Source organism: Nanorana parkeri, unplaced genomic scaffold, assembly GCF_000935625.1.
Source record: "Nanorana parkeri isolate BGI_ZX_2015 unplaced genomic scaffold, ASM93562v1 scaffold782, whole genome shotgun sequence".
NCBI classification, from domain to species: Eukaryota; Metazoa; Chordata; class Amphibia; order Anura; family Dicroglossidae; genus Nanorana; species Nanorana parkeri.
Genome location: NW_017307050.1, coordinates 462,054 through 489,498, shown reverse-complemented (window position 1 = coordinate 489,498; position 27,445 = coordinate 462,054). Strand labels below are relative to the sequence as shown.

Genomic DNA, 27,445 nt, shown 5'->3' with positions numbered 1-27,445 from the left:
GGGGGGGGTGTTGGGGAGCAACCGGAGCATCCTAGGTTGCTAAGAGCTCTTAGAAACCTGTGACGCTATATGCCCCTTCCTGTCCAGCTCACTGTCATTGCCCGGCGCTGAGCTCTGTCTTGTATTTCGCCTGAGGTCCTGGCAACCAGTGCCATCAGTGAGCTGGGTGGGAAACCAGACCGAGCTTTTGATAGCGCGACAACTGGCACCACAACCAAAGTAGCCATTCCCTGCCAGCACACCCCCAACGCCCCTGGCCTTGGAACGACGGCACATCACCTGTGGCGGTGAATACCTTAGGGACAACCCTGATGGCACCACATTCTTACATTAGTCTTTTTCTGCAATCTTGATCAGTTATCCTTACCTACCCTTTTTATTTAGTCTTATGCTGGGATGTGTAGCTCCACACCGACTACACCAGGGATGGCCAAACTCCGGCCCTCCAGCTGTGGTGAAACTACAAATCCCATGAAGCATCTCTCTCCGGGAGTCATGTCTGTTGCTGTGAGAATCTTGCAAAGCCTCATGGGATTCGTAGGTCCACCACAGCTGGAGGGATGCAGTTTGGCTATCCCTGGACTACACAACCAGGTTAATTTCCGTCTTAGGGCAGGTTCACACCATGTTCCAGACCAGACAAAATGAGACGTGCAGTATGTTTCTGGTCTGGAACGGACTGCACAGGTGGGAACAGAGGCCAGAAAGAGCATAGGGATACATTGGGATGCATTTTGGGTCTGGAGATGATCTGGATGTTGTGTGAATGGGCCCTTAGCTACTATGATCATCAGGATAAAAGTTTTTTGGGTTTAGATGCACTTTATTATTCTGTGTTTTATAAAGACATTAAAGTGACTCTGTCACTTAGACAGACTTACTGAATAAAGCTGAACCTGTAAAACAATAAAGTGAACATTTCCTGCAATTATCGTACGATAATCACAAGGTGTATGGGCACCTAAAGACTGACAATGTTGATTTTGACAACCAGGTTGCTTATTCTTAAAAGAATAGTCAGCCAGCTGGGTTGGATTTGTTTGGCTGGTTGCAATTGCTTTGAGAGGAAGCAATTGCAGGTGCTATCTGGCTGCTTTTTATTATCTGTCTTTAATAGACTTTAGCATGTACATTTGGGCTGTACAAGTGTTAATGCTAATGGATCGATTATGGCAGCATGTCAGACTGCCATTACAGCTGAACTCCGGATACCAACATTTCCATTTAATGGGCAGCACAGTGGCTTAGTGGTTAACACGTATGCCTTGCAGCAGTGGGAATCCCCAGTTCAAATCCTGTTTAGGACACTATCTGTGAGATTGCATGCTATACCCCTGCTTGTGAGGGTTTCATCTCACACTCCAAAGACATGCTGTACTGCTAATTGGCTCCTGTCTAAAACTGGTCCTTGTATGCGTGTGTATTTATGCATCTGAGATAGGGACCTTAGATTAGAAGCTCCTTGAGGGTAGGGACTGATGGGAATGTGAAGTATGTAAGGAGTTGCATAAATTCCCAGAACTATATAAATACCTGTAATTATATTTCTCAATAGCTGCAAAGAATAGAAATCTTATTTGCTTCTAAAAGTAACGGTGACATCATCACTGCACTGCACATAGTCTGTAAAGAGAGCAGGGATGTGGGAGGGACCCAGAAAGCCCCACCCACTACAGGCTGCCTTCAGAAAACCACAGGAGGGGGTGGATACAAGACCAGTCACCCTGTACTAGGAGAGAGAGCAGCAGTGACTGGTCTTAATACAGGAAATTCCTCCACATATGCAATGTTTCACAGTGGATTACTGGACAGATCTGGAAGAAATACGCTAAGCACTTCAAGATTCAAGTAAAGCTAGGTATACACTCTTCTAATTTTGGCTGGTTCTAGTGGGAGATTCCTTGACCAATACTTGTAGGCATCATTAGAGTTATCTGTTCTATTTTCTTCATTCAGCCGGAAGGTTGAATAAAAAAAAAAAAAGTTTATAGCAGACTACACATACTCTGAAATTTTAGAAAATATTTGCTTATCCCAGAGTTCAGCTTTAAATTTCTATGGCCAGCTTTATAACTATAGTACAGCGTCATGTCTCTTGAACCCTCTGTGCTACCATGTAAAAATGGACACCTTCTGAGGCATCACCCCAGACTGTTAGGTCTTTTCCAGAGCCACAAGTGCTATGGAAGTTACTCTGCTAACCCCCCAAGGCACAACACCCAGAAGGTATGACGATGACAGCCAACTAACAACATATCCAACGGCAGCGGTCGAATCGAGTGTTTAGACAGGCAAATGGATGAGCAGGTCAGAATCAGGGTAAAAAAAAGTCAAAGGTCAAATTCCAGGAAGCAGTCAAACATAGTGACAGAAGGGTGGGAATAGACTAAAGTTCTATTTACATTTGTGTTTTGCCGCAAGGTGTGTGAAGATGCCTGTTTTGTCACTTTGGGAATGCACTGCGCTGCTATTTATTGCAAATGGCACTCCAGTGCACTTTCCTGCGCCTTGTACTTTCATGTGCGAGAAACCAAAACAAAGTGTGCATTTTGGTGCGATAGGCTTTAAAAAAAAGGTGCAGGGACTTCTTTGGTGCAATTGTCAGAGCAGCCCATTGAAATGAATGATGTACAAAAGCATGCATACAGGCAGGCACACTTACCCTCCTGCACAAGTCCCCTTCTGAGGGTTTAAGGTCCCTTTCAAATGGGTGGTCCGTTCAGGTCTGGATGACAGTTTTTCAGGCGGACTTGATCGAATGCCTAATGTAGGTCTATGGGCAGCTAAATCTAAACACACAGGCATCCATTGCCGGGTCCGGAAAAGCAAACACTTCACCACTTTGTAGGTGGATAATGAGGTCAGGTGTGCAGGCTACATAATGGGACAAGAAACATCCATTCATGGAGATGGAGAGCATTTTCTAGCATGTCAAATTCTTCTACATACTCTAGCAGCGTGCAATCTGCTAAAAAAGTGTAGCCGTCAATTACCGTACATACAGATCAGATTGCCCTTATTATACTGCACCATACATTGAGATGAGGAAGAGAAGAGTCATGTGCCTGGCAAACAAACCTGAAGGTGAAATCGTAGAGAAAAGGCACACTGTGCTGTTCTGCAGTTTGTAAGTTCTATTCCTATTTGTTCCTTTTCGGAACTAGAGCACAGCAACCTCTAAAAGACCTGTGTAGGTATTTACATAAGTGTGTACTAAACATGAAAGAAGAGAGATAATCCATCACTTCTAGAGGGGTCAAAAGCAGATGCTATTCAAAAAGCTGTAAAACCTGTTTTTGAGAATAGAACTGCAGAAAACAATGAGTCATTTAAAGCTGAGCTCTGAGGACACAAAAACTTTCAATGCAATATATTCCGAATCCTCAATAGGCACAAGGAGAGAAATCCACTGTGCACCAAATGCCTTTGTAAATCCAGAATATCACCTTGTAAAAGTAGCAGTGACCTCATCACTGACCTGTATGTACCCCATGCAGAGAGCACAGGCTATCTGCATAATGTGCACCAAATACAGGGCTAGACAATTCCCAAGTCACCAATGCTCCTTAAAAACTACAGCTGACACCTACATTTTGAGGGTTTCTCTAATTGTTGTCAATAGAGCTGGCACCTAAAACAGCCCGCTGGCTCCTAAATTCCACCCCTGATCTACTAGTTTAGACTTATTACCGGTATTTATATAGCACTGACAATGTACACAGTGCTTTACATTCAGATCTGTCCCTGCCCTCAAGGAGCTTACAATCTAAGGTCCTTATTGTACACGCATGCAGAGCCAATTTAGACAGGAGCCAGTTAACCTTCCAGTATGTCTTTGGAGTATGGGAGGAAACCAATGCAAGCACAGTGACAACATGCAAACTTCCTGCAGATAGCATCCAAACCAGGATTTGATCTGGGGACCCCCAATTTTGCAAGCCATAAGTGTTAAGCACTAAGCCACTGCCCACAAGTAAGAGTTCATCCAAATCAGGGGGTAGGCAAACATCGGCCCTCCTGCTGTGGTGAAACTACAAATTTCATCATGCATTTGCCTCTGGGCTTAATGCCTGTGCCTGTTAGGATCTTACAATGCCTCGTGGGTTCTGTACCTCCTCCACAACTGTAGGGCTGAATTTTGCCTACCCCGATCTAAAGGGTGTCTACCATGTTTGGTGTTCAAACGCAGTTTGAGAATCTTGGATCTACAACTGCATTAGTCTAATTAATGTTCTTACCATTTGCTTCCAAGTTTTTCAGTTGTTGTTATTTTTCTTTTTTGGTCAGTATTTTCCTAAAACTATTGAACATTTGTGTTTGAGGATCCAAAGAGAGATGAGTGCCCGAGGCTGGTTGGATCGTGCCTGCAAGTCCAACCCCCCTCTGAGGTCCTGTGGTGCCCAAGAATATCAGTTGATTTCTTGCATCAGGTGTCCCTAACATTTGTGAAACTCTTCTTGTGTCTTGTATGCCAGATCTGCTGATCTCCAGATACTCACACTCAATAATTTAATGAGCCAGTGAATGCTAGCTCAAGACAGACTGTTAATGCAAAGACGACAAGCCCTTCAAGACACATTCTTTGGAATCAAAATGTTATTTTTGCTCCAGTTGTATCAGTTGTTTAGAGGTTGCTGGATTTGTTCACGCCATCATGGCAAACATTCCTTTTTTTTATTTTTTGGGGTTGGCTACAATTTTATTTTAAACTTCTTTTTTTTTTGCAATGTACATTTTTGATAGTTTGACAGGGATGTCAACTTGTTGAAATTCACTAAGGAGACTTTTAACTGCTTCTAAACACAAATAAACACGTACAACGGTCATACATTAATTATAGTCTAGATCCTGTGGCGGATCAAGTCACATGACACGTCTTGTCTCGCGACGGCTTAATTCTTTTGAAAGTCTAGCTCACACACACTTGATTTTATCTTTGTGCTTTTCAGACAGCTGTTAATGATTAGTTTATTTGAGGATTGTTCCTCATATGCATCTCTGGACAAGTGTTTCTGCATTTTGAGAAGGGCGATTAAACCGAATCCGTGGCCAGTTAATTGCCTGTCTTGTAGAAACATTTGGTCAGTAGGCTTTAGCTTCTTCTCTCACCTGTGCCATATACTCTTTCTTTGGTGACAGGTGCTTCAATAGCCCTCACCAGAAACTGGATCCGGATGCCTTGCGTGAGGCCCTGTTCATTCTACAGGGGGTAAACAATAATGAAATACTGTGCACAATCTTAAGAAACAAGGTTATGTTTCTTCAGCAGTGTTCTCAAAGTATTAAATTCCGGGATGACCTTTAAACAAGTTATCTTTGCATTAAAGAGACCTTAAGCTTTTTATTCTTCCTATTGTTGTTGTTGTTGTTATTATTATTATTAGAGGTGCACCGAAATGGAAATTTTAAAACCGAAATAAAAAAAACGGTCAGGCCGAAAAACCGATACCGAAAATGTTTTTTATTTACATTTTTTCACATTTTTAAAATATTTTATTTTTACTTATTTTTTTATAAACTTTTACATTTTTTAATATTTTTATTTATTCATTTTTGTTTTTGTTTTACTTTTAGGGGTTTCGGGGAAGTATTGGGGGTCTAAACAGACCCCTGATATTTCCCTTTTAAAATAGAAAAAGAGATTGAGGACACAGAGTCCTATTTCTGCAGCCCCGGTTATCAATGAACAGGAATCCTCTGAGTGTTTCTGTTCATTGATAACATGAGGACATGGTATGTTTACTATAACTACAATTATGAATAAACATGAGGTGATGCAGATCACTCCCATTTATTCATAATTGAGGATATAGTTAACATACCATGTCCTCAATTATCTACAAACACTCAGCGATCACTGAGTGTATGTAGCCTGCTCTCCTCTCTGACACGCTGTCACAGGAGGCTGATCGAGCGGTGCAGGGAGAGCTCAGCCTTCTGTGACAGCGCGGCCTTACTCCGCCCACACACCACTCTGCCTGACTGTGATAGGCGGCCAAGCGGAGTGGGGGGAGAGACACCGGCCGTTAACAGCGCTCTCCTACCGCAGCGCTCGGCCGCCTGTGACACTTTCTCTCTTCCCTACTGGGACACACACGGGGGGGAGAGAAAGCAGGGTTGTGCCGATGTAGCGGCCGAAACATGGCACTTTCGGCATTATGCCAAAAGTTCAATTTTCGGCCGATATGTTTCGGCGTCCGATATATATCGGTGCATCCCTAATTATTATGATATTACATATGTAAGAAAATCTGCAGAAGGTGTTTATATTCTTGAACGCCAAGTTGATTTCTAACCATGTTTCATGTTACACCCATATAAATTTGGAGTGTAAGAAGAAACATGGGGGAATTTGTAAAAACTGGAGCAGACTGTTTTCTTATGGCAACCAATCAGCATCACTCTTCAGTTTGTTCAGTTTAACTTTGAAAATCAAAGATAGAAGCTGATTGGCAGCCACTCCAGATTCCCTCTGCTCCAGTTTTTATGAATTCCCTCCATGGTCAGCACAGTGGCTTAGTGGTTAGCACTTCTGCCAGGGGTCCCTGGTTCAAATCCTGGTTAGGACACTATCTGCAAAGAGTTTGAATGTTCTCCTTGTGCTCTCACACTCCAAAGACAGATTAATTGGCTCCTGTCTAAAATGGCCCTGTATGTGTGTACAATTGGGACCTTATATTGTAAGCTCCTTGAGGGCAGGGACTGATGTGAATGTGCAGTACCTGGAATAAATTAAAGGCTCACTTCCCCAACCTTCTGCCACCCTCCCCTACTTATTGAAGACTGTGTGTGGTTTTGCAGAGTTGTGTGGCTCCACTGCGTCATCCATTCACAGGATCAGTGAATGATAAGACTGTAAGTTCTATCTGCCACTGCAGCAATGAAGCATCAGTGTGCTCACTACACTTGAGTCCATTCATATACCGCCTTTCCCTTAACTGAACGTCCATATGGATGGGGGCTGGGAGGGGGGTCTGCAGGAGCCAGAGCATTGCATCCGTGATACACCAATTAGAGTTGCAATTATTTGCAGGATCAAATGCAGAAAATACATGCACAAGTTTTCATTTTTTGATGTGTGTGCATTTATTATTTTTTGCCAAAGCTGGATAATGCCTTTACATGACCTCCTCTCCAGTGCTCCATCACTGCAAAATATGCGGTACTTGAGTATGGGGAAGCATGTAAATAGACACGAGCACTGTCATGTAACTAGTTTATTTTGCAACAGCAGAAGAAGTGATGGAAGAGCACAGTAGAGTATAAGGTGGGCAAGGGTGGACTTTACAAAGACACTGCCCCTTTGTTGTGAAGTGACAAGGTGATATTGTCTCTTTAAAGCAGAAGTAAAGGGTGGTGGAGGTGACCAGCATTTGCCGTAATGTGCAAGCATGCACACCCCACTTGCACATTATGACACACTTAGACCCCTTTCACATGGGTGGTCTGATTGGATCTGACTGTCAGTTTTTCAGGTGGACCTGATTGGATGCCCAATGCTAGTCTATGGGCAGCAGGTTCTAAACAGACGGGCATCTGTTTACACCAGATTACCCCCAACTCGGGTCAGGTCCAGAAAAACAAACGGAATAGTGTTCCTTTTCACCGGTGCCGATCGTGCCAGATTGGGGGTCATCTGATGTAAACAGACATATGTCTGTTTACATTTGATTCACCACAGACCAACATGGGTCCGGTAGCTTTAGTTCTTTCCTCCATCGCAAGATGCAGAAAAAAAATTGGACAGACACAAATGTCACAGCTGTGACATCCGATGCATACCACTCTGATCAGGAGGGGGTCCGTGCACAGATCTCCTTCCTATCAGCCCGCGTGTAAGGGGCCTAACTGGGTGTGCTCTTCTCCAGCGATGTGAACCTCAGGATCCCCGCATCTACTCTGTCCCCGCCTTTGTCATGTCCTTCTCCTGAGTCCACTGCCTTCTTGCTTCACCCATTGGGCAGGCACTGATTATGTAACTCCAGCGCATGGGTACTGGAGTTACATTATCTCTGCATCCGGTTCCTGTATACTTTACTTATGTGCTGCAGCCTATGTACATATTAGCAGGTAAGCAAAATAGTTTTTAGGCAGAAGATACTTATAAAGTCTCTTCTACGAAAAGAACCAACCTGCTTGGTAATTTTTGCCGAACCATGACTAGTTCTCTTTAGGTCAAGAACAACCTGAACTTTTTAACTAGCCCAAAGAAAGCTTTGGCTTAATGTGATCATTATCTGTTGTCATCACCTTGGAAATGGAAGAATTTTCCCCACTGAGACATATTTTTCTCACGAAGTTCATTGGTGTTATTTCTCTAGTCAGTGCTGAATAGAGTGTTGACAACTTGGACAGTCCAAGAATCTATATATAGCACTCAGAACAAACAGGTGAGAGTGGTGCCGGTGCCTTGAGATTTGTTTTTTTTTATTGGCTTAAGGGTGATCAGAATGCAAATACAATTTCACTGAAGGAAAATGATGTTGGTTTATGTAACAAAGCTGACATTGGTTTGTCTTTGCATAGATTATTGTAAAAACAGTCGGATATACTGAAATTCTGTAGGAGCTCTGAATAAAATAATTTTCTTGAGAATGCAGCTACATTGTCTGCTGCTGAATTGAATATATTTAAAGGTATTGTTGGTAAGATTCTCATGTACTTTATGTAGGGAGTTTTACTCCTATAAAGAGGACATATAAAACTTAGCCCACTGAGTCACTGTAATTTAGGTGATCCCTGTAATTTAGGTGGTGCTCATTGTTAAATACACTCATCAGACCTGACTGTCTTGTAGCCACCCATCATTCAAGAGGTCTTGGAAATAAATACGATTTGGGTGTTGTAGAGGAACATTAAACTAATCCCATAAGCATCTGCGTGCAACATTATTCTACACAAGAATCCCGAGTACTGGCTATTGAGAAACCTTTCTGGATGTTATATCCTGCTATGTGACCCAAAAAAAAAAAAAAACAGTTAAAGAACTCCAGGCAAGGAAAAAACTTACCGTTGCAATGGGTTAAGTGCTTTTTTGGGGGGAGTGCCTAAAGTAAAGCTGTATTATTCCTCGTTCCCATCGCCTCACCCCCTGCTGCTACACCGGTCCCTGCAGTCTCTTCCTCCCTGGGCTCTGGTGTTCTAAAGACTGTTGACATCATTGAGTCTTATGCAGGTCCATTGGCGATAGTACCATAACGCCTGAAAATTAGGTGCATCCTGTAATGCACCGAGCTGGGTTCTCGGATCTCAACTGCGGAGGCGTGTAACATGTACAGCAATACAGAGGACTGTGTGTGGAGGTTATATTAGGTTGTTCAGTTGTGGATTCCCAGGTGGCTCTCTCAATCTTAGCTACGGAGAGTTTGGGATCCTTAACATCATACACCCACTCCCTATTCTTCTTGTTAAAATGGTAATTGCTATAGCCCCCTATAGGTGGCGGTGGTAGTATTTAGAAGTGATGGGGAAACGGCTGCTTGGTGGTTGTTTGACACAGTGATCCCTAGAGCGTGATCTCCACAGTTTGAATAGTTCTATGCAGCAGGGAGGCCTAGTTAGATCTCCATTGACAACAGATGGTAGTATCAACCAGTAGTACAGTCTTTGGAATGGTTATGCAGTGATACACAATTCCCCTTGGAATAGTGGTTTTATGCAGTATACACAGTGGAGTAAGGTAACTGAGGTATTTCACATTAATCATGAGTATCAGCAATTCAGAGATGTAGAAAACTGACAGTCCCTTTTTATGCAGTCACTGAGGTGACTGATACTTGCGTTTTAGAGAATGTTGTTCGGGTGGACCCTTGTGGCAAGTGTTGGTCCAAGTAGTCGGGTGAGGTTCCAGGCTCAGGGTAGCTCTCAGCAAGTGGCAGGTTCGCGGTGGCTGGAGCAGGCACGGCGCACACACTCCAAATTAGTGGAACGCCGTGCTCAGCTCCCTCGAGGCTTATAAGTGTTTTCAAGCCGCTAGGTGGGAGGAGCCGCACAACGTCATCGCGTAACGTTGCGTTCCATTCTGGAACGCAACCTGCGATCTGGGATGTTCTGATCTGGCGGTGCGTTCCAGATGGAACGCAATACGCCGATCCCTTACACATCCTGACAGAGGCAACGGGATTCCGAGGGGACACAGAGGATACAGCAAACGGTGCTCAGAGGTTAGGAGAGAAGCTTTCAGAAGGTTCCAGTGGGGAGGTGAGGGAGGAAACAGCTCTCAGGATGTCGAGAAGGGCGGAGTGGGAGGAGACAGCTGTCACAGGAGGCCGAGCTCTCCTGCCTCACTGCTCGGGCTCCTGTGACAGGCGAGTCAGGATGGACAGCGGATTACAAGCACTCAGAAATTATCGCTTGGTGTTTGTAAATATCTGAGGACATAGTATGCTTACTGTGTCCCCAGTTATGAACAGGAAGTGCTCTACATCACTTCTAGTTTATTCATGATTGTGGACATAGTAACTGATACTATCTGCTCAGTTTATGAATGGACCGGAGCACTCATTCATAACAGCAGAAAATTAAATGGGGGGACCTTCACTCTGGGCTGTGTGTTTACATTGGGAGGCTAGCAGGTTGCCAAAATCTAGAAAAAAATATTTAATTGCCTGTGTTGTGAACTTTGAAAATGATCTTTTGCACAATTCCTATCTATACAGAGATGAATGGGGGCTTGTTTTTATAATGCTTTTACTGCTTGTTCAGAATATGTAAATTCCGCCATGAGCATAAGCTGAACACAGGTTCATTTGAAGGCTATCTCCAAGCTTCAATGCCTTTCCTTTTATAAATGTAAATGAGTAGTAATGAGTAAAGTAGAAAATGAATTTGAAGACTGTTTATGTTTATCCTAACAGAGCTTATGTTTATACTAATGTTCTGATCGAAGGAGGACGATCCAAGGAGGACATGACACCTTTTTACACCGAGTGGTAAATGTAAGGGTTTGTGACAGCACTTGCAAAAATAGCCATACATTTCTTTCTATTAATAGTCCAAAATCACATCAAAATGTGTCTCACCCCCGGGGAGCGCTTCTGTTTAACCTAACCTCAAAGTCCTCTCTTACATGTGCTGTGAAAGAGAATATCAAGTAATGATAAAGAAATGGATAGTCTGCCGTCATCTTTATTAAAGACATAAATATTTATTCTACAATGCCCTTCTCTTAAAGGGAAATTCATAAATAAATACATGCAGACTTCATAAAAGAAACAATATGCATGTACAGTATTTAGGGATGCACAAATGCCAAGTACTGTACAAGTACTGTACAAGTACTGATAGTTCTCCATCTGCAAGACTAGACTAGAGAAAAACTCAAAAATTAGGAGACAGTTGTCATTTTGTAAGGAGCATTGGCTATGGGGCTCCTGGGATTTGAGCATCAATGTTTTAATGTATGATTAGATAGATAGATAGATAGATAGATAGATAGATAGATAGATAGATAGATAGATAGATAGATAGATAGATAGATAGATATTAGGGATGCACCAATACCAGTTTTTCCAGACCAAGCACTTGTCCAAGTACTCACAGATACCATATACTGATACCTTTTTTTTGTAGTGTCGTGATGGTTTTTCTGAAACAATGCAGACTAATGATTTGAGGACAGTGGTGGAGCGAAAAGTCCCAGTCGCAGCTGCAACTGCTATGACCCTGGTAGTTCTTGTGAAAATGCCAAGTATCGGCACCGATACAGATACTAGTATCTGAACATGTACTAAAGAAACAGCTTTGCGCTCATCACTCCGCCACAGCTGCAAGCACTAAATCTGAATACCAGATGGAAGCAATTAAATCGTATACAAAACATGCTGCGCTCTAATCCCTATTAAGTGTAGGATCTGTATGTGTTTACAATCCGTGTATTATACACTAAAGTGCAAGAAATAGATACCGTAAAATTTAAACCGGTCAGTTAGACTGGTCCATTCCACCCCTTCCCCCTCCACTGCAGCAGTCTAAGGTCATCACAGTGTATTGGAAGTGATGACCCTGAGGGACATACCATTGCTGCAGCGGAAGAAGAGACAGGCTGGAGGGAGGGCTGTCAAAGCCAGCCGACACAGGGGATTGGGCTAAGATAACTTTTTTTTTTTTTTTTTAAACGAGCAGTTAACCCTTGCAGTGCGGTTGTAGCCCCACTGCAAGGGTTAATACAACTTGTGCCTGGAGTTCTTCTTTCAACAGAGTGGATTGTTTTGGATAGAAATAGGAATACTATGATAGACAGAAAGGCCTTGTGCATCAAAGTGTCAGTATTAACTATTATTTTTTCTAAGACTAATATTTGCCTCGTAAAGTGATGGAGTCTAATTGGTGGCTGTTGAGAAAAATTGTTTGTGCTGATTGATGCCAAGACTTAAATTTTTAGTTTAGTTAAAAATGTAGTGAATACAGCAGCAAGGACATAACTTACCTCTAGTGAAGTGTCTCCCATGTCCTGCTGGCTGCAGATTACTATAGCAATCTTCCCTCCAGGCTACAACGCCCTCCCGTTCCCCCTCACTCACCCATTCAGAGAACTCATGCAGAGGAATTCAGTATCGTGTTTGCGCTAGAATTCTGGTGCTAATGCAGCCTAAGAAATGTCTGCGCCAAATTCTCAAACATGCTGCACCATTTCCCGGGACTGTGCCGACTGCTGCACCAAATTCAAGTAGTTATTTTTTTGCATCATATTTCATTCTGGCGCTGTGCTTGTGAAATATTTAATGAATAAACTCTGACAGTCCAGTAATAAGAAAAGTGACCAAGTACTTTTTGGTGTCACTAGTCTGGGATGTTCATATTGTATATGACTGTCACAGTATGTGACACATACCTCAGGTGTGACATTCCTTGAAACTGAGGATCCAAGTGAAATGTGTCTGACACATATGTGATACTTTGGACACGATGGGACATATCTATGTATTTTATCAGTGTGCATATACAGTGTCTGTCCCAAAGTTTGTCATGCAAGTCAGTTTCATAGGTTTGCACCAAATTCATGAATGTTATGCAGCCTTGTACATGAATTTGGCGCAAATAGCAACTCTATTCCTGTAACCCTGAGACACTTTTCTTATGTGTCTCAATTACACTCTTTTTGCAGTACCCCGATAGTATTCGTTCTCAAATACAATGCAAAGCGTTCTGTGAATGGAGGACGGGCGGTTGAATGACAGAATGCGGTCTGATGTGCTATTTACTTTTTTTTTTCTTTCTTTTTTTTAAACTTTATTTGGAGTGCACAAACTGCACACTCCATTCAGGCCCTGGTGTGGTGCGCTGCGGTGCCATCCTGTGCACTGTAGGAAAATGCAGCATGTCTACAAATGTGTTCTATGTTCACGCTATGTGCGGGAACGTCCATTTTTCTTGTGCAGAAAAACTCAGGGCACCACACATAACATGAACATAGCTTCAGTCTCTAAATTTGTTGTAAGGAATTATTAAGTCTGAAAAGGTACAAAATTCCTCTATCACGTGAATTGTTTTAGAAAGCGTGAAGCCAACCTTTTGCAAGGAAAAGATGTATATATATATACGTATATAAGCTGTTTTTTTTTTTTTTTCTTTGACCAGTTTGTAGCTTATGTATAACAATGACTAAAGTAGGGTATACACTGTTAGAATTTCGAATGAACGTTCATACGAAACATCCCGTTGGAACATTCAATACCGGCATGAGAAACTTGCCGATTGTCGTTCAAAATGTCCTTTAATTTTCGTTCTTATTGAACATTAGATTTTGGAATGAAAGAAGTTTGTAAACGAAAATCACATTCAATGTTATACATTTTTTCTTTTTTTTTTTTTACCCTACATGGGTATACATGGTATGGGTTGCACAGTAGTACTCCTATTCGCAGCACACAGAATGCTTAGGACTCCTGTCTAGTTCTTGGTTGATCTGAAATCTTTTGCTCTTTAAAAGATTTTAAGCGGAGCCATACAAATCTTGACCCATTCAATGAAATTAGACTGTAATCTGAAAAAGTCAGTGTCTTCTATAAAAGTTCCGGCTCCAGGGAATAAAACAGGGAATAAAAGTTCTGGCATCCAGTGACATCAGGAACATTCATTCTATACTACAAATGATAGTTTGAAGTAGGGATGCACGATAGCGATACCAGTATCTGTGCCGACACCGAGTATTTGGACGAGTACTCGTACTTGCCCAAATACTCTGATGCCTAGCCCGATACCCGAACTTCCGTTATCAGGAAGCCTCAAGTCATTACATGCTGCCCAGCTTCCTGATTGGCCAGGAAGCAGGCTCCATGCTCCCTCGTCTTTCCATGTTTCATGACAGGCTGGTATACTTCACTCTCTTTGCCAGTGCATTTTATTTATTTATTGAAAGATATACTTTGTTACTTAGCTCATGTGCCTTGTTTTATTTGGTACAGTACTTGTTTCAATTGGACTTTGGATTGTTCCCGGTGCTTCAGGATCTGTGCTTTATACATTGACTTTGACTGTGTTTTCTCAAAAAATCAGTTTGTGACGTTGTTTCTTTCTTTGTCAGGATTTTATTGGTTTCTTTCTTAAGGGAGATTTCCTCTCGCTTCCTATCTTCAGGGAGATTTCCTCTCACTTCCTATCCAGGTGATGGTTAAAAAGGAAGTGAAGAGCAGTCTCCTCTATGAGTGCATAAAGACAGCAATTCAAATCTTAGAAAATTCAGTGGGGACATAGAAATCATTTAAAACCCAATGGACATTCTGTCCCTTCAAAACTTAATAAAAAAAGTTTTGTCTGGCGTTCAACTTCAATTCCTAGCTTTGCCTCCAAAAATAAGGATCAATAAGACAAAAGCATAATATTCAGTCAGGAAAAGAATGTGCGCAATAAACAATGCTTGGTGTCCAAAAAGTCTTTGTAGATCAATGTAAAACTTGGTTTTCACTAGCAACTAGCAAGACAGGAAAGGACGGGGGTGTTGTCCGAATGGCGCTGTTCATTTTGGAAATGTCATCAATATATCCACCATTAGAACAATAAGAAAAAAAAAAAAAGGACAGCGTTTTTATTGTAACTGTTACTTTTTCTATGCAGGAACTGGGACATTCGGGAGGGTCCACTTAGTAAAAGAGAAAACGGCAAAGAACTATTTTGCACTAAAAGTAATGAGCATTCCCGATGTCATTCGTCTAAAACAAGAACAGCATGTACACAACGAGAAATCCGTTTTAAAAGAGGTGAACCATCCATTTCTAGTCAAACTGTAAGTATTAAAAATATTTATGTTTTTTTTTGTTATTTTTCCTGCTGCTCTTATTTTACTCATCTTTATTTTCCATGGCATTTGTTATGATTAGATTGGACTATTTTCACCTACTTTGGCATTTTATTGCAATAGACTATTTTATGAAGAGCTCCACTGTGACATTTTGTTATACATGACCTTTGGTATAGTATCTTGTTTTCATTGCAGTATCTTATTTGCTGTTATTTTTTATCTGACGTTACCATGTCTTGGTTTATAATCATTTTAACTACTTCAGTAATCAGCTAAAACATTTATAAGGTTGTTATCTAAACATAGTTAAGGGCAATAAACTGCACTAAATTAACTCAGGGATATTTTGGTTTGGAGGTGGGTGCTTAGTGGTTAAACCATGTCCTCGCTTATTTGATATTTTATCTGTTTGGCTGTGGGACCTACCCTCTGGATTTCCCAGCTTTGTCTTTTCTCTTCTTACCCATGGATACTTTTCTTCCCTTACCCTTGGAAGCTGCATTTTAGTGATTAGTGATGACACTTACAGACCCCTCAGGTTTTTATGGAGTACCTGGGCTCTCAATATTATTTTGAGTATGTTGTCAAAGAGCTAGTTGAACCCTCCATATCACAGACAGCGATGTTCAGTTTACCTGGATTTTCAGGGGCACAATGCCACCAGATAACACCAGAATTAACTCCTGATAGAGGCTCTTCTGAACAGAAGTAAAGTGCTGAGCTGGTAGGAGCTTTTCAGAGATTCAGCAGGAAACAGGTTCATGGATGCAGGTCATGGGGATCATCTTGCAGGGGAAAAGGTAGGCAATATCAGAACGTAGTAAAGGAACCAGAAGACGGGATGCATGGTCAGACAGGAACAAGGTCAATAGTCATGCGACAAACAGAACATACAGTAAATGCAAATGCAAGCTGGGGTCGGGTAGTAATTAGACAAATTTAATTAGACAAATTTCAGCACAGGAGTTGCTTTTACTTGCATGGAACCTGTGTTGGTCAAATGGAATCAATGCAGCTTAACGCACTAGGTGTGAGCGAGCTCTTAGACGGTTGTGAAGGACACACTCACAATCTAGTGAGCATGCAGTGCAAGAAAATAAATATTTAGCCCCCATTCACATTAGCTGTGCATGTGAGTATACAGCAATTTTTTTCACATTTGTCGCGCATCAGCATAGGACAGCCCATTCATTTCAATGGACTGCCCTACATGTGACAAACTCGGAAAAAAAGCTCATGCAGCAGAATGAGCTGCAAGTTTGGGGTGTTTTTTCACTGTATGCTTTTGAGAGCCTGTGATGTGTTAAGAAGCACACAACGAAATTACTTTCTGTGTTTTGGGTACCATTACCAAATAATGGCACCACAAGCATATTACACGCACATGTGCAATTTTGTGCGCGTTCAAACGCATGACTAGTGTGAATAGAGGCTTTTACAGCATAGTGTTGAGCCGGTAAAGGCAATTGTAAATGATTTGCCATATGTAACATAGAATAGTGTTATATTATTAAGTATTATAAACCACAAAAATATGTAAATGTAGCATAATTGGGCCCTAAAACTAAAGTTGCAGTCTTCCTTTTGCTCCTAAAAAGCTTTTTTTTGTAATGCAAACAGTACAAGCTATGCCAACAGTGCCATAATAATGCGGCAACCAACCTCAATAATATTTGCACAATGATGTTGCCCAACTCCTGTTGGATTTTGTATGGGTATTTGTGGAAAACCGGCATGCGGTGGGTGGGGTATATGCTATCATCATATTCAGGGACCTTTACAGTCTATCTTCATTTTCACCTGGTAATCCTGTAATAACACACTTGCTGTCCCTGGGTGGCTATACTCACTTCTCCACTGTATCTATAGAGGAATTCATGGTTGTCATCTTGGCTGGACTTTAAACATGTCTGCCTTTCCTCATCTTCATTATATGGGGGATAGGAAGATAATAAGTTTACAGAAGTAAGATAAGATGTCTGTGCTTTAAAATCATCTCACAGGAAGCGACAAGGACACTTCATTTCTAGCAAGATCAGCAAGTATTCTCTGTACTTTCTGTAAATATTCGTAGTCCTAAAAAATTGGGTTGTGGGTTTAGTTATCCTTTAAAGTGTATCTAAACTCTAACAATGAACTTCTTTTATTTGTTTCCTTTTAATCTGTTCTATATAAAACTGAAAGGGTTTTGATGTATCGATACGTGCAAAACAATTCCTGTTGATCCTGACAAAAATCTTGTGAGCTAATAACTTCCTGTGCTCTCTGCTTGTGCTTCAGTCCTATCCGTTAGTACTGTTATAAACTTTCTCTGTGGACTAAAAAAACACCCCCACCTATGTTCTGTAGAAGAGGAGAGGTTTTGGTTTAGATACACTGTCGCAGGAATGGGGGTGTTGGGACTTGTAAATTAACACCATTTCACCAAAAGACCGGTTTCACAATGAATTACTGGAGTTGGCGTTTTACTCTGGTCTGGATTACTAAGTTATCACCCTTCCTTCTGGGCTACAATATCTGAAAAGAGCTGAGTAGTACTGGACCATGAACTTTTCCCGTAGTTCAGGAAGAAGAAGAAAAACCTGCTGCCCCTAGCTGGGTCCCCGGCAAGACCGTGTGGAACTGTATCATGGCTGCAGACCGAGATGGTTGCTGCTGAACTTAGACCTACATTGCTTCCATATCCAAATACCCTAGGAATGTAAGGGGGAAGATAGATGTAGGGGTGGGAGGGATGTGAGGGGTGAATTGCATCCCAACCCTGCCTTGGGAACATCCAGCAGGAGTTCCTGAACGCACATCCCAGGTACCACATGCACATTGGCTAGAAACTCTGAACTGCTGTCACTTGAACCAGTGTCCACTGATCACATTGCTTATTGAACTGTAACACCCAGGTGCTTAGAGCTACCAAACGGTACCTTGGGATCCCCAACGTTTCCCTGGGAAGTACCCTAAATTTGTTTTGGTTCTGTGGACTAGGGACATGCAGTTACATGGGACTGAGCTGTGGCGCCATGTTGTCTGGGGGTCATAAAGTCATTATGCTCTTATCAGATTTTGTACAATATAAAAACGGTGTGTTGGTTCAATAAAGCTCGCTCTCTCAGCATTACTCCATGCCTTGCCTCGACTGGTGCATGGGGTAAACAATAAACCTACTATAATACACTATTCTTCCTGGGTGTTCCAGTGAAGGGGACTTAATCGACTGCAGTATCCAGTCAGGGCTACAAGGGCAGCCGTCAAATACACTGTAAGGGCTTCATTTATAAAACGGCAGAAGCCATTCACACAGCACTAGGGCCCCTAGATGGTGCTGAGGAGTATAGGGATCTTGGGGAACTAGTTTTACAAATAAATCCCTTTTATGTCCCTAAATCTGAGATTAGGGTATGCTGTCCCTAAATCTGAGATTAGGGTATGCTGTCCCTAAATCTCAGATTAGGGTATGTTTTCACTATTCTTGGGTTTATTTACAATTTAACAACATGAAAGTGATCAAACCCTTCTAGGATCTTACCAAAACTAAACAACTAATTTTGAGTGGACTAAACATGTAATCAAATCCAGCCATTGCAGGTTGTGGCCTTTTAGATCACAGAAATCACATTTGTAGCACTCATGGATGGCTTGAAAAACTTTTTTTTAAATGTAATTTGTGTTTGAAAACCGGCATACTCTACTTATTTTTAATTTATAACATAGCCTTCTGTAATGCCAAGGGTGCTACATTATTTTCTCATGTAACAATAAAACTAATAACATGTTAATAATTTAGACTAAAAGTCCTTTTTGCTGCATCGAGTGACATTAGACCGCGCTTTGTATAGTGTAGTATTCGCTGCAGGATATTTTCTATTATACAGATGGCACATTATTTTATCCTCATCAAATTCCAGAGCAGCATGCATCACAATAGCACGTTGTTATGCAACATGTCACCAAGCTTTTGGGCAGTGGCACAAGTGTCATAAATTTGACCTTTTGTGTTGCCAGAGGCAGTGGATACATCGAGGCTTACAGGACAAGATGATTAATCCTGTAGATTACTGGATACTGTGTAATAAAGACGTGCACAGCACATTTTCATGCCTATGTCACTGGACACTGAGAAACAGAATTATGTATCCAGTACATTGTGTTTTGGGGGGGGGATATTATTTTACAATTATATAACAGATTGTTTCGGTACTGGCTGGTGATATTTCTAGCAGGCATCTCTTTAACTTTCATAAAGAATCATATACTGTACTACATGTAGTATACTTTTTTTTTGTTTTTAATTTATTTGGGTGAAGATCATCAGAGGGCTGTAATGTCCTAATTGTAAATTGGGTATAATTGAAGTATATGTAAACCTTAAAGCAGAACTCTGGGCAAAACCCTGAGCAGTGGGGCTACCCCTGCACTGCAAGGGTTGAGTGCTGCTTTTTGTCTAGGTGCTAAAAAAACGAACTTCGGAGCTGGCTTGTTCTTAGACCAATCCCTGGAGCTGCTCTCTCCCTCCGCTGCAGAGGTCTAACAATCCTTGAGTCATCACGTCCTATACACTGTGTATAGGATGTGAGGATTCTGAGGGACATACCATCGCTGCAGCAGAGGAGTAGACAGGCTTCGGAGACCAGAGCATCCAGCCGGCTCTGAGTTTTGGTTGAGTCTAACTTTTTTTTAGCACTTAGACAAAGATGAGCACTTAATAGGAATGCACCGATACCGTTTTTTTGGTATCGAGTACAAGTACCGATATGTTCTATTCGGTGCTCGCCAATACCGAATACTGATATCGCAAGTCCCATTAAGGAAGCCAGGCGGGTGTAATGACTCACCATCTGGCTTCCTGATTATCAGGGAAGCTGTCTCCATGCTGCCTCGTCACTAGGTGACGAGGCAGCATGGAGCTGGCTTTCTGGCCAATCAGGAAGCCGGGGGGCGGGTAATGACTCGCTGTCTGATTGATTTCCTGCTTAGCCAGCTTCTCGACCAGTCAGTTAGCCAGACGACAAGTCATTACACAGCGCTCGGCTTCCTGATTGGCCGGCAAACCGGCTCCATGCTCCGTCGTCTCCAGGTGATGAGGTTAGGAGAGGTTGATGTAGACCTGGATAATTAAAACTAAGCACATAATAAAATCAGCTCAGGTTATATGTAATTTTTGTCTTTCTGCAAAAGTAAAGCCCAGCCATCGCCAACCCCCCTAACACAACCTCCAAAGCCTTTATATTTGTAAGTAAAGCTACCCATCTAACTTAAACATAAGAGGGGTGTGAGGGGTTAGGGCAAAGCCTGACTTTTATAGGAAAAGTCAAGAATCAAATATAACTTTAGCTGTCTAAATCTCAGGATCTACTTATCATTTTGACATGCAGTATTCACCGAAAAGGCTTCTGCTTATACATCTTTGCATAATGTGCTCCCTTTGAATTGTCCTGGTTTGTAAAACATTTTCTTTACCTGGACATTTTAAAACTGCTAAATTATAGATTCAGAACTTAAAGCGGAAAGTATTTTTTTTTTACACTTTATTATCACATGGGGGGCTAAGATCTATGTAAAAACACAGAGGAAATGACAGGTCCTCTTTATGGAGACACCAGGGTTCCATTAAACCCCTAATGTCACCTGTGGACCCCTCTGAAGCTGATGAAGCACAGAACCTGCTTCAAAGTCCAGCAGATGCCACCATAACAGCATTCTTATAGGACAGGAAAGTTGCAGTTAGTAGTTCTCGGCCTTCAAGGAGGTTATTTCAGACTAATTTAAGAGAGCTTCACTGTGGAAGATTTCTGGCTAAGGTAATAGCACAGCCCATTTGTGGTCTCTACTAATTTTTCAAAAGTCAAAAAAGAACTGGTTTCTGTCTACTCCATCCTGACTCTTTTTTTTTCTTTCACTGGTCGCACGGAATTGCGCTGACCGATACTCTTTCCCATTTCTCTCCACTTCTCGATTTCTTTCTTTCTGGGTTTTGACTATATTGTTGATTTAAAGGGTCTACATAGATGGCCCATACCTATCTAAAGCAACATAACATGTACTTTATTGGGAATTTAGAATACTTATCGTGCATTTATATAGATATGATTTTCCCAACTGATATGTCTGCTTTGAAAGTTTTTTGTACAATTTTTATAATATCTCTTGTTGTGACTATTGTTTGTCATCTATTGCTGACCTATCTCTTAATACAAATCTATTGTTTAAAAAAAAAAAACAACTGATATTTTCACTGTAATTTACTCACATATAGTGCTGAGCTGCATTGACATCTGGTTGGGTATCATAGGAATACGTTTCTTTCATTCTGAAAACCAAAATGTACATTTTATGTAGAATGCCTTCTTTTATGTTATATTATTTTTTGGACTTTATGACTTTTAAAAGTGCCATTTCTATTCATTCAGGTTTTGGACCTCGCATGACGATCGGTTCTTATATATGCTAATGGAGTACGTACCTGGAGGAGAACTCTTTAGCTACTTGCGTAACATGGGACGTTTTAACAACAGCACAGGACTGTTTTACTCCACAGAAATTATTTGTGCAATAGAATACTTGCACTCCAAAGAAATTGTTTACAGAGACTTGAAGCCTGAAAATATATTGCTTGACCGAGAAGGTCACATCAAGCTAACAGATTTTGGATTTGCAAAGAAGCTTTCAGACAGGTATTCTGCACTTACTAAAATTGTTTTATTTGTTTCCTTGCTTCTGCCTTAGTGGTGCTAATTTTCTTCTTTTTCATGTGTGTATCAAAATGCTTAATGCAAACATGTGGCCACTTTTTTTGGTTAGACACTGTCCTGGTACCCCAGAAATCATATGTCCTTTCTAGCAGGAAACAGGGACTACAGGAACTGTTGTCACTCTATCGTGTACATCAAACCAAAAAGAGAGACAACTGAGGAGGAAATTGGCAGAAGGATTTGGTTCCAAATGAGGGATAGTTGGGATGTATCTCCACTCCTCTATGCTATCTCCATTTACCTATTTGCAGCAGATCGTGAGGTGGCCTTACTGGCAAACTGGGGGATGAGAAAAACAGCAATAGGTTTGCGTAAATACTAACCTTCCCAGCAGCACTTAGCTTACCTATTACTCTATTCAGCTCAAGGAAAGGACCCTGTGTTGGTAGCTCTAACTCAAGCCCACACAGAGCTGTCTCTTCACCCCCATATGATATTACTGGACAGTCATTAAAGGAGAACTATGACTTAAGGGCAAATAAAAATACCCCTTACCAGCAGCAAGAGACGGACTCAGCCTCCCTGCACATTCAGTGCTCTTTCCCCTCTCTCATCAGCGATCCCCAGTAATTAGGATGTCAGCATAACACAGGGGGAGAGAGAGAGGATAAAGAGCCATCCCTCTCTCCATCATTTACCAGAAATGGGCAAGTCCATATATGGTGAATGATGTCACTGGATATTCCTGCAGACTGGCAAGCATCCGATCAGCAGGGATCCCCAGTGACATCATTCATCATATATGGACTTGCCCATATGTGGTAAATGATGAAGAGAGAGAGAAGGCTCCTTCCCCTCTCTCTCTCTCCCTGCCCTGTGTGATGCTGACATCCTCAATTCACTGGGGATCGCTGATGAGAGGGGGGAAGGAGCCCTCTCTCTCTCTTCAGCATTTACTACAAATGGGAAAGTCCATATATGGTAAACTGGGGATCCCTGCAGACTGGCAAGCATCCGATCTGCAGGGATCTCCAGTGACATAATTTACCATATATGGACGTTCCCATTTGTAGTAAATGCTGAAGAGAGAGAGGGCTCTTTCCCCTCTGTCATCAGCGATCCACGATCTTTTTATTATGTCAGTGTGACACAGGGCAGGGAGAGAGAGAGGGGGGAAGGAGCCCGGCTGGCACACGGGGACGTGCAGGTAAGGAGAGAGCTGCTGCGCATGTCCATATATTTGTGGACGCGCAGCAGCTCTCAAGATTCACTGTCAGTCACAGTGAGGAAGATCAGCGGGGAGGATCCCGTCAGACACGTCGGGATGTCTCCTCATTGCGGCGCTTAGCCCCGCCCACCACCTTAAATAAGGGTTTACAGCCTTACTGTGCATTTTGGCTAATTTGAGTAAATTACATAATTTACTTATTTAGCCTAAGGAATGCATTAATCAAGAAAAGATAGAACCCCATAGTTCTCCTTTTAAGCCTCAGCGCTATCACATGAGAGGATAGGGAGTGGGAAACTTGGTCCTCCTTATCTGTAGTATGAAGTAACCGGCATTTTCTTCTCTCCTGCCGACCGAAAACCCAGTCACTGGTTGTGTGTGTCTTATGGACTTGATATATGCATTGGAAGACACCAGTCTAACTATTTTAATGTAAAATGCTTCACTGTCTGTTATAGTTCTTTTTTTATTTTGGTATCAGCTTAGAGGTCAACTCGTTTTCAGGAAAAGGTTATTAATTACAAATATTGATTGTGCACCTTGATACCACTTATGAAAAAGTATTTTGTAACTGTTTGGACTTTCTCTCTGGATACCCTCTGTAATGCCGGAGTCACTGATGTATTTGGATCACCAGAGGACAGAGAGAGAATTGGGGGCTGGTGTGTGTGGCTGTTTAAGCCCATCTGAGCCTCATTTGCTTTAGGCCAGGCTTGTCAGTGTTTCTTAGTGCTTTGCAAAAGACCTTTGTAGGACACGGTTTTGTTGAGATGCTCTTCACCCCTTTCAGTAATAGACACCATTGAGAAGTACAAGAGTCTCCCTGCCACGGTGAAGCCTGCAGAGTGAGCCTCTCTGGGAGTGATAGGGGTGGGGATGGCCATGTTTCATATTACACCATAAGTATAGATGTAACATGAAACAGGGCATTCAAAGTAAACTTAGTCTTAGGCTGGGTTCACACCTGGGCGTTTTTCAGCCTGTGGAAACGCGCTCAAAAACGCCATACGCCCAAGCAAGTATAGGAGCTTCTTTGGGGCGTTTTCATTGGTATTCCCGAGTGTGGCTCGGGGTTAACAAAGCGGTAACCCCGAGCCACACATGAATACAGCGTAGGACTTACCTTGTCCGCGATCCCCGCTGTGTCCTCCGGTGGCTGCCGACTTCTGGGTTCCGTCCCTTGCGAGCGGCCGCGTCGCAGGGGGGTGGAGCCGGCGGGAAGTTTAAAAGTTAAAAAAAAAAAATAGAGAAAAATAATAAAGGAAAAAAAAAATCATACCGCCAGTGAAACGCACGTTTCACTGAAAGGAAAAACGTGCTAAAAAAACGCGCCAATGCTACGCCCAGGTGTTAGCCCAGCCTTAGTCTGGACACGACAGCACACTAATATGGGTATCCACCTCCTCTCTTCTGTAAACTTGTTCAGGAGCGAAGAATAAGAGCACTGTGCAAAGCAATAGTTCCATGGTTGGCTTAAAATAATTGCCTTTTTCTCCAAGTGCATCAAGGTATGACAAGATGTGCATATCACAGCAGTATCAGGCAGTGATGGTGGTTATAAGTAATTTATATACAGTCAAAAAATATTGGCACCCCTGCACTTCTGTCAGATAATGCACCACTTTGCGCAGAAAGTGTTGCAATTACAAATGTTTAGGCATTCTCATGTTTATTTCTTTTGTTTGTATTGGTATGACACAAAAAAGTGGAGAAAAAAAAGCCAAACATGACACATTCTATGCAAAACTCCAAAAATGGACTGGACAAAATTATTGGCACCTTCTCCAAATTGCCAGAAATAACTGCATTCCACGTTTTTGGGGTAAAGCATGGACAATCGTAAGGTTACAAGTCCATCTCCAGATATCTTAATGTTCCTGCGTCCACTGTGCGCAGCATTGTCAAGAAGTTTAATGCCTTTCCCTGAGATCTCATGAGATTACAGATGAGATTTCCCAGGAATTCTATGCTGATGTAACCTTCCCAAGATGTAACACTTGGGTACATTACATCACTAATGCCTGAGAGGAACAGGAAGTAGAAAACAAGAACTTGTAAGTAAATCAAAACTATATTTGTTTAGCTAATGAATGAAAGATGATTTCATATTAGCATGCAGAGCTGCATGCTGCTGTGATTTTTAGTCAAAGGTGGTAAATGTCTGCTTTAAGTGTCACTGTGCGATGCAAACAAAATTCTGGCATATTCTGTGTCGCCAAGCATGCTCTTTTTTATGCCACGGTTGTGTCATTCAATGTTTTACATTTCGTTGGTGTGAAAATAAATTGTGCTACCCTCCAACAGACCAGTTACTAAGACAGTGTTATTTTCCACCTCTTTGTTATGCGAGTGTTTCTTTCTCTTTTTTTTGGCCTGTTGCTTTACATCCGTTTATTTATTTATAGATCTGTCAGCTTCCTGAAAGAACAGATTATTAGATGTTGCCTAGTAAAGAGTGGCAATTAGATGATAGAAAGTTCATTTTACTCTACCTCAAGGTATATTTTCTGAACACAAAGTAAATTTCATTATTGCCTTTTCTGATTCGCCATTGCTTGGAGACTGAAACATTACAATTCATATATAAACGGTAAAAACAAATTAGTTTATTTTATCTGACAGAATTAACATTTCCCCTAAATTCTTGAACTTTTTGGATGACATTTTCTTCATTTTGAATATGCAATTTTGCAAAGGAAAGCCAATTCTTTTTTTTAAATTATTATTAGCATTATTTTTTATTATTATTTTTAGAGGTGTTTTGACTGCCAGTTTCTCCAGTCTGATAACCTTGTATTATATTGCAAGTGAAAATCACCTAATGTAGCTGATACAAACAAGCTTATTGTGGAAATAATGAAAAATTAAACCTTGACCGAAAATTAGATACCATGGCTTGTGTTCCTTTAGTTATATTGGGAGTTCAGAACAACTAGTGTAGCTTATACAAACAAGTTTGTTGTGAAAATGATGTATAATTACAGCGTGACCAAAAGCTAGATGGCATTCCTTATGTAACCCTCCACCTAGTCTTAGAATCTATTTTTGGGCCATATTTTGGACTTGTAATGCATTCTGTTTGAAATCTCCATTTGTTGACATCTAGAAAAGTAATATTTCAGTTTTTTACCTAGACAACATTTTTGTTATGAACAAAGGCCTGCGACTTCCAATACATATCAGGAACTGGTCAGCACAGTGGCTTAGTGGTTAACACTTCTCCCTTGCAGTTCTGGTGGTCCACAGTTTTAATCCTGGTCAGCACACTATCTGTATGGAGTTTGCATGTTCTCCCTGCACATGTGGTTTTTTTTTTTGCTATTTCGGGGGTGCGCGCAATTTTAATGCTTGACATGTTTGGTGTCTATTTACCCGACGTGACCCCATCTTTTAACCTGTTGATCTTGTCAGAAATGCAGTTGAGCTGAAGCTGTGTTCACTTTGAATACCCAACCATGTGCAGGAGATATAAAAATACAGGATTTTGGACATTATTTCATGAATTAAATGAACACAGTGTCACCATATTTACAAACATTCAGTGAACATTCACTTTACCAAGTGAGAAAACAGTCTTTGCTCCTTTTGTAAATCAACCCTATTGCCTGAAAATGTGCGTTGAGATTAGAAATAGGCTGAAAGGCTTTCTTGTTTTTGAATATTTCATTTCAGCAACAATTTTATGAAGATGAGGACTGTAATGTGTTCAGTAGCAAGATTTAGTTTCCCTTATTAGTAGTATTTTAAACAAAACAGGAAAGTCATCATATCTGCTTGTTGTTCAGTGCATAAATCTGTGAATTATCACCCAATACTCAGCATTTTTCAAACTCAGTATGCTATTTATTGTAGAAGTCCAGGGAAGACAGAACATTGTAACACATTTTTGAACTGTTTTGTTATTTTGCTGCTGTGAAGCTATTTCAGTTAATAAACTTTACTTTATTTGCAAAGCCTGTATCCTGCTGGATTCCCCTAACATTACAATATATATATATACATACATACATACATACATACCAGCTTCAACTCTTCTGGGAAGGCTGTCCACAAGGTTTAGGAGTGTGTCTATGGTAATGCTTGACCATTCTTCCAGAAGCGCATTTGTGAGGTCAGGTACTGATGTTGGACGAGAAGGCCTGGCTCACAGTCTCCTCTCTCATTCATCCCAAAGGTGTTCTATCGGGTTGAGGTCAGGACTCTGTGCAGGCCAGTCAAGTTCCTCCACCCCAAACTCACTCATCTATGTCTTTATGGACCTTGCCTTGTGCACTGGTGCGCAGTCATGTTGGA

General features: G+C 41.5%; 1 protein-coding gene across 1 annotated transcript in view; it reads left to right on the top strand.

Annotated features, from left to right (window-relative positions):
* The window catches only part of PRKX (protein kinase, X-linked), a 135,879-nt gene that overhangs the window by 81,979 nt on the left and 26,455 nt on the right, over positions 1-27,445 (top strand). The window contains exons 2-3 of the mRNA XM_018564790.1: positions 15,055-15,223; positions 21,643-21,906. Coding sequence (XP_018420292.1) covers positions 15,055-15,223; positions 21,643-21,906 — 433 coding nt within the window. The remainder of the gene's footprint in view (positions 1-15,054; positions 15,224-21,642; positions 21,907-27,445) is intronic.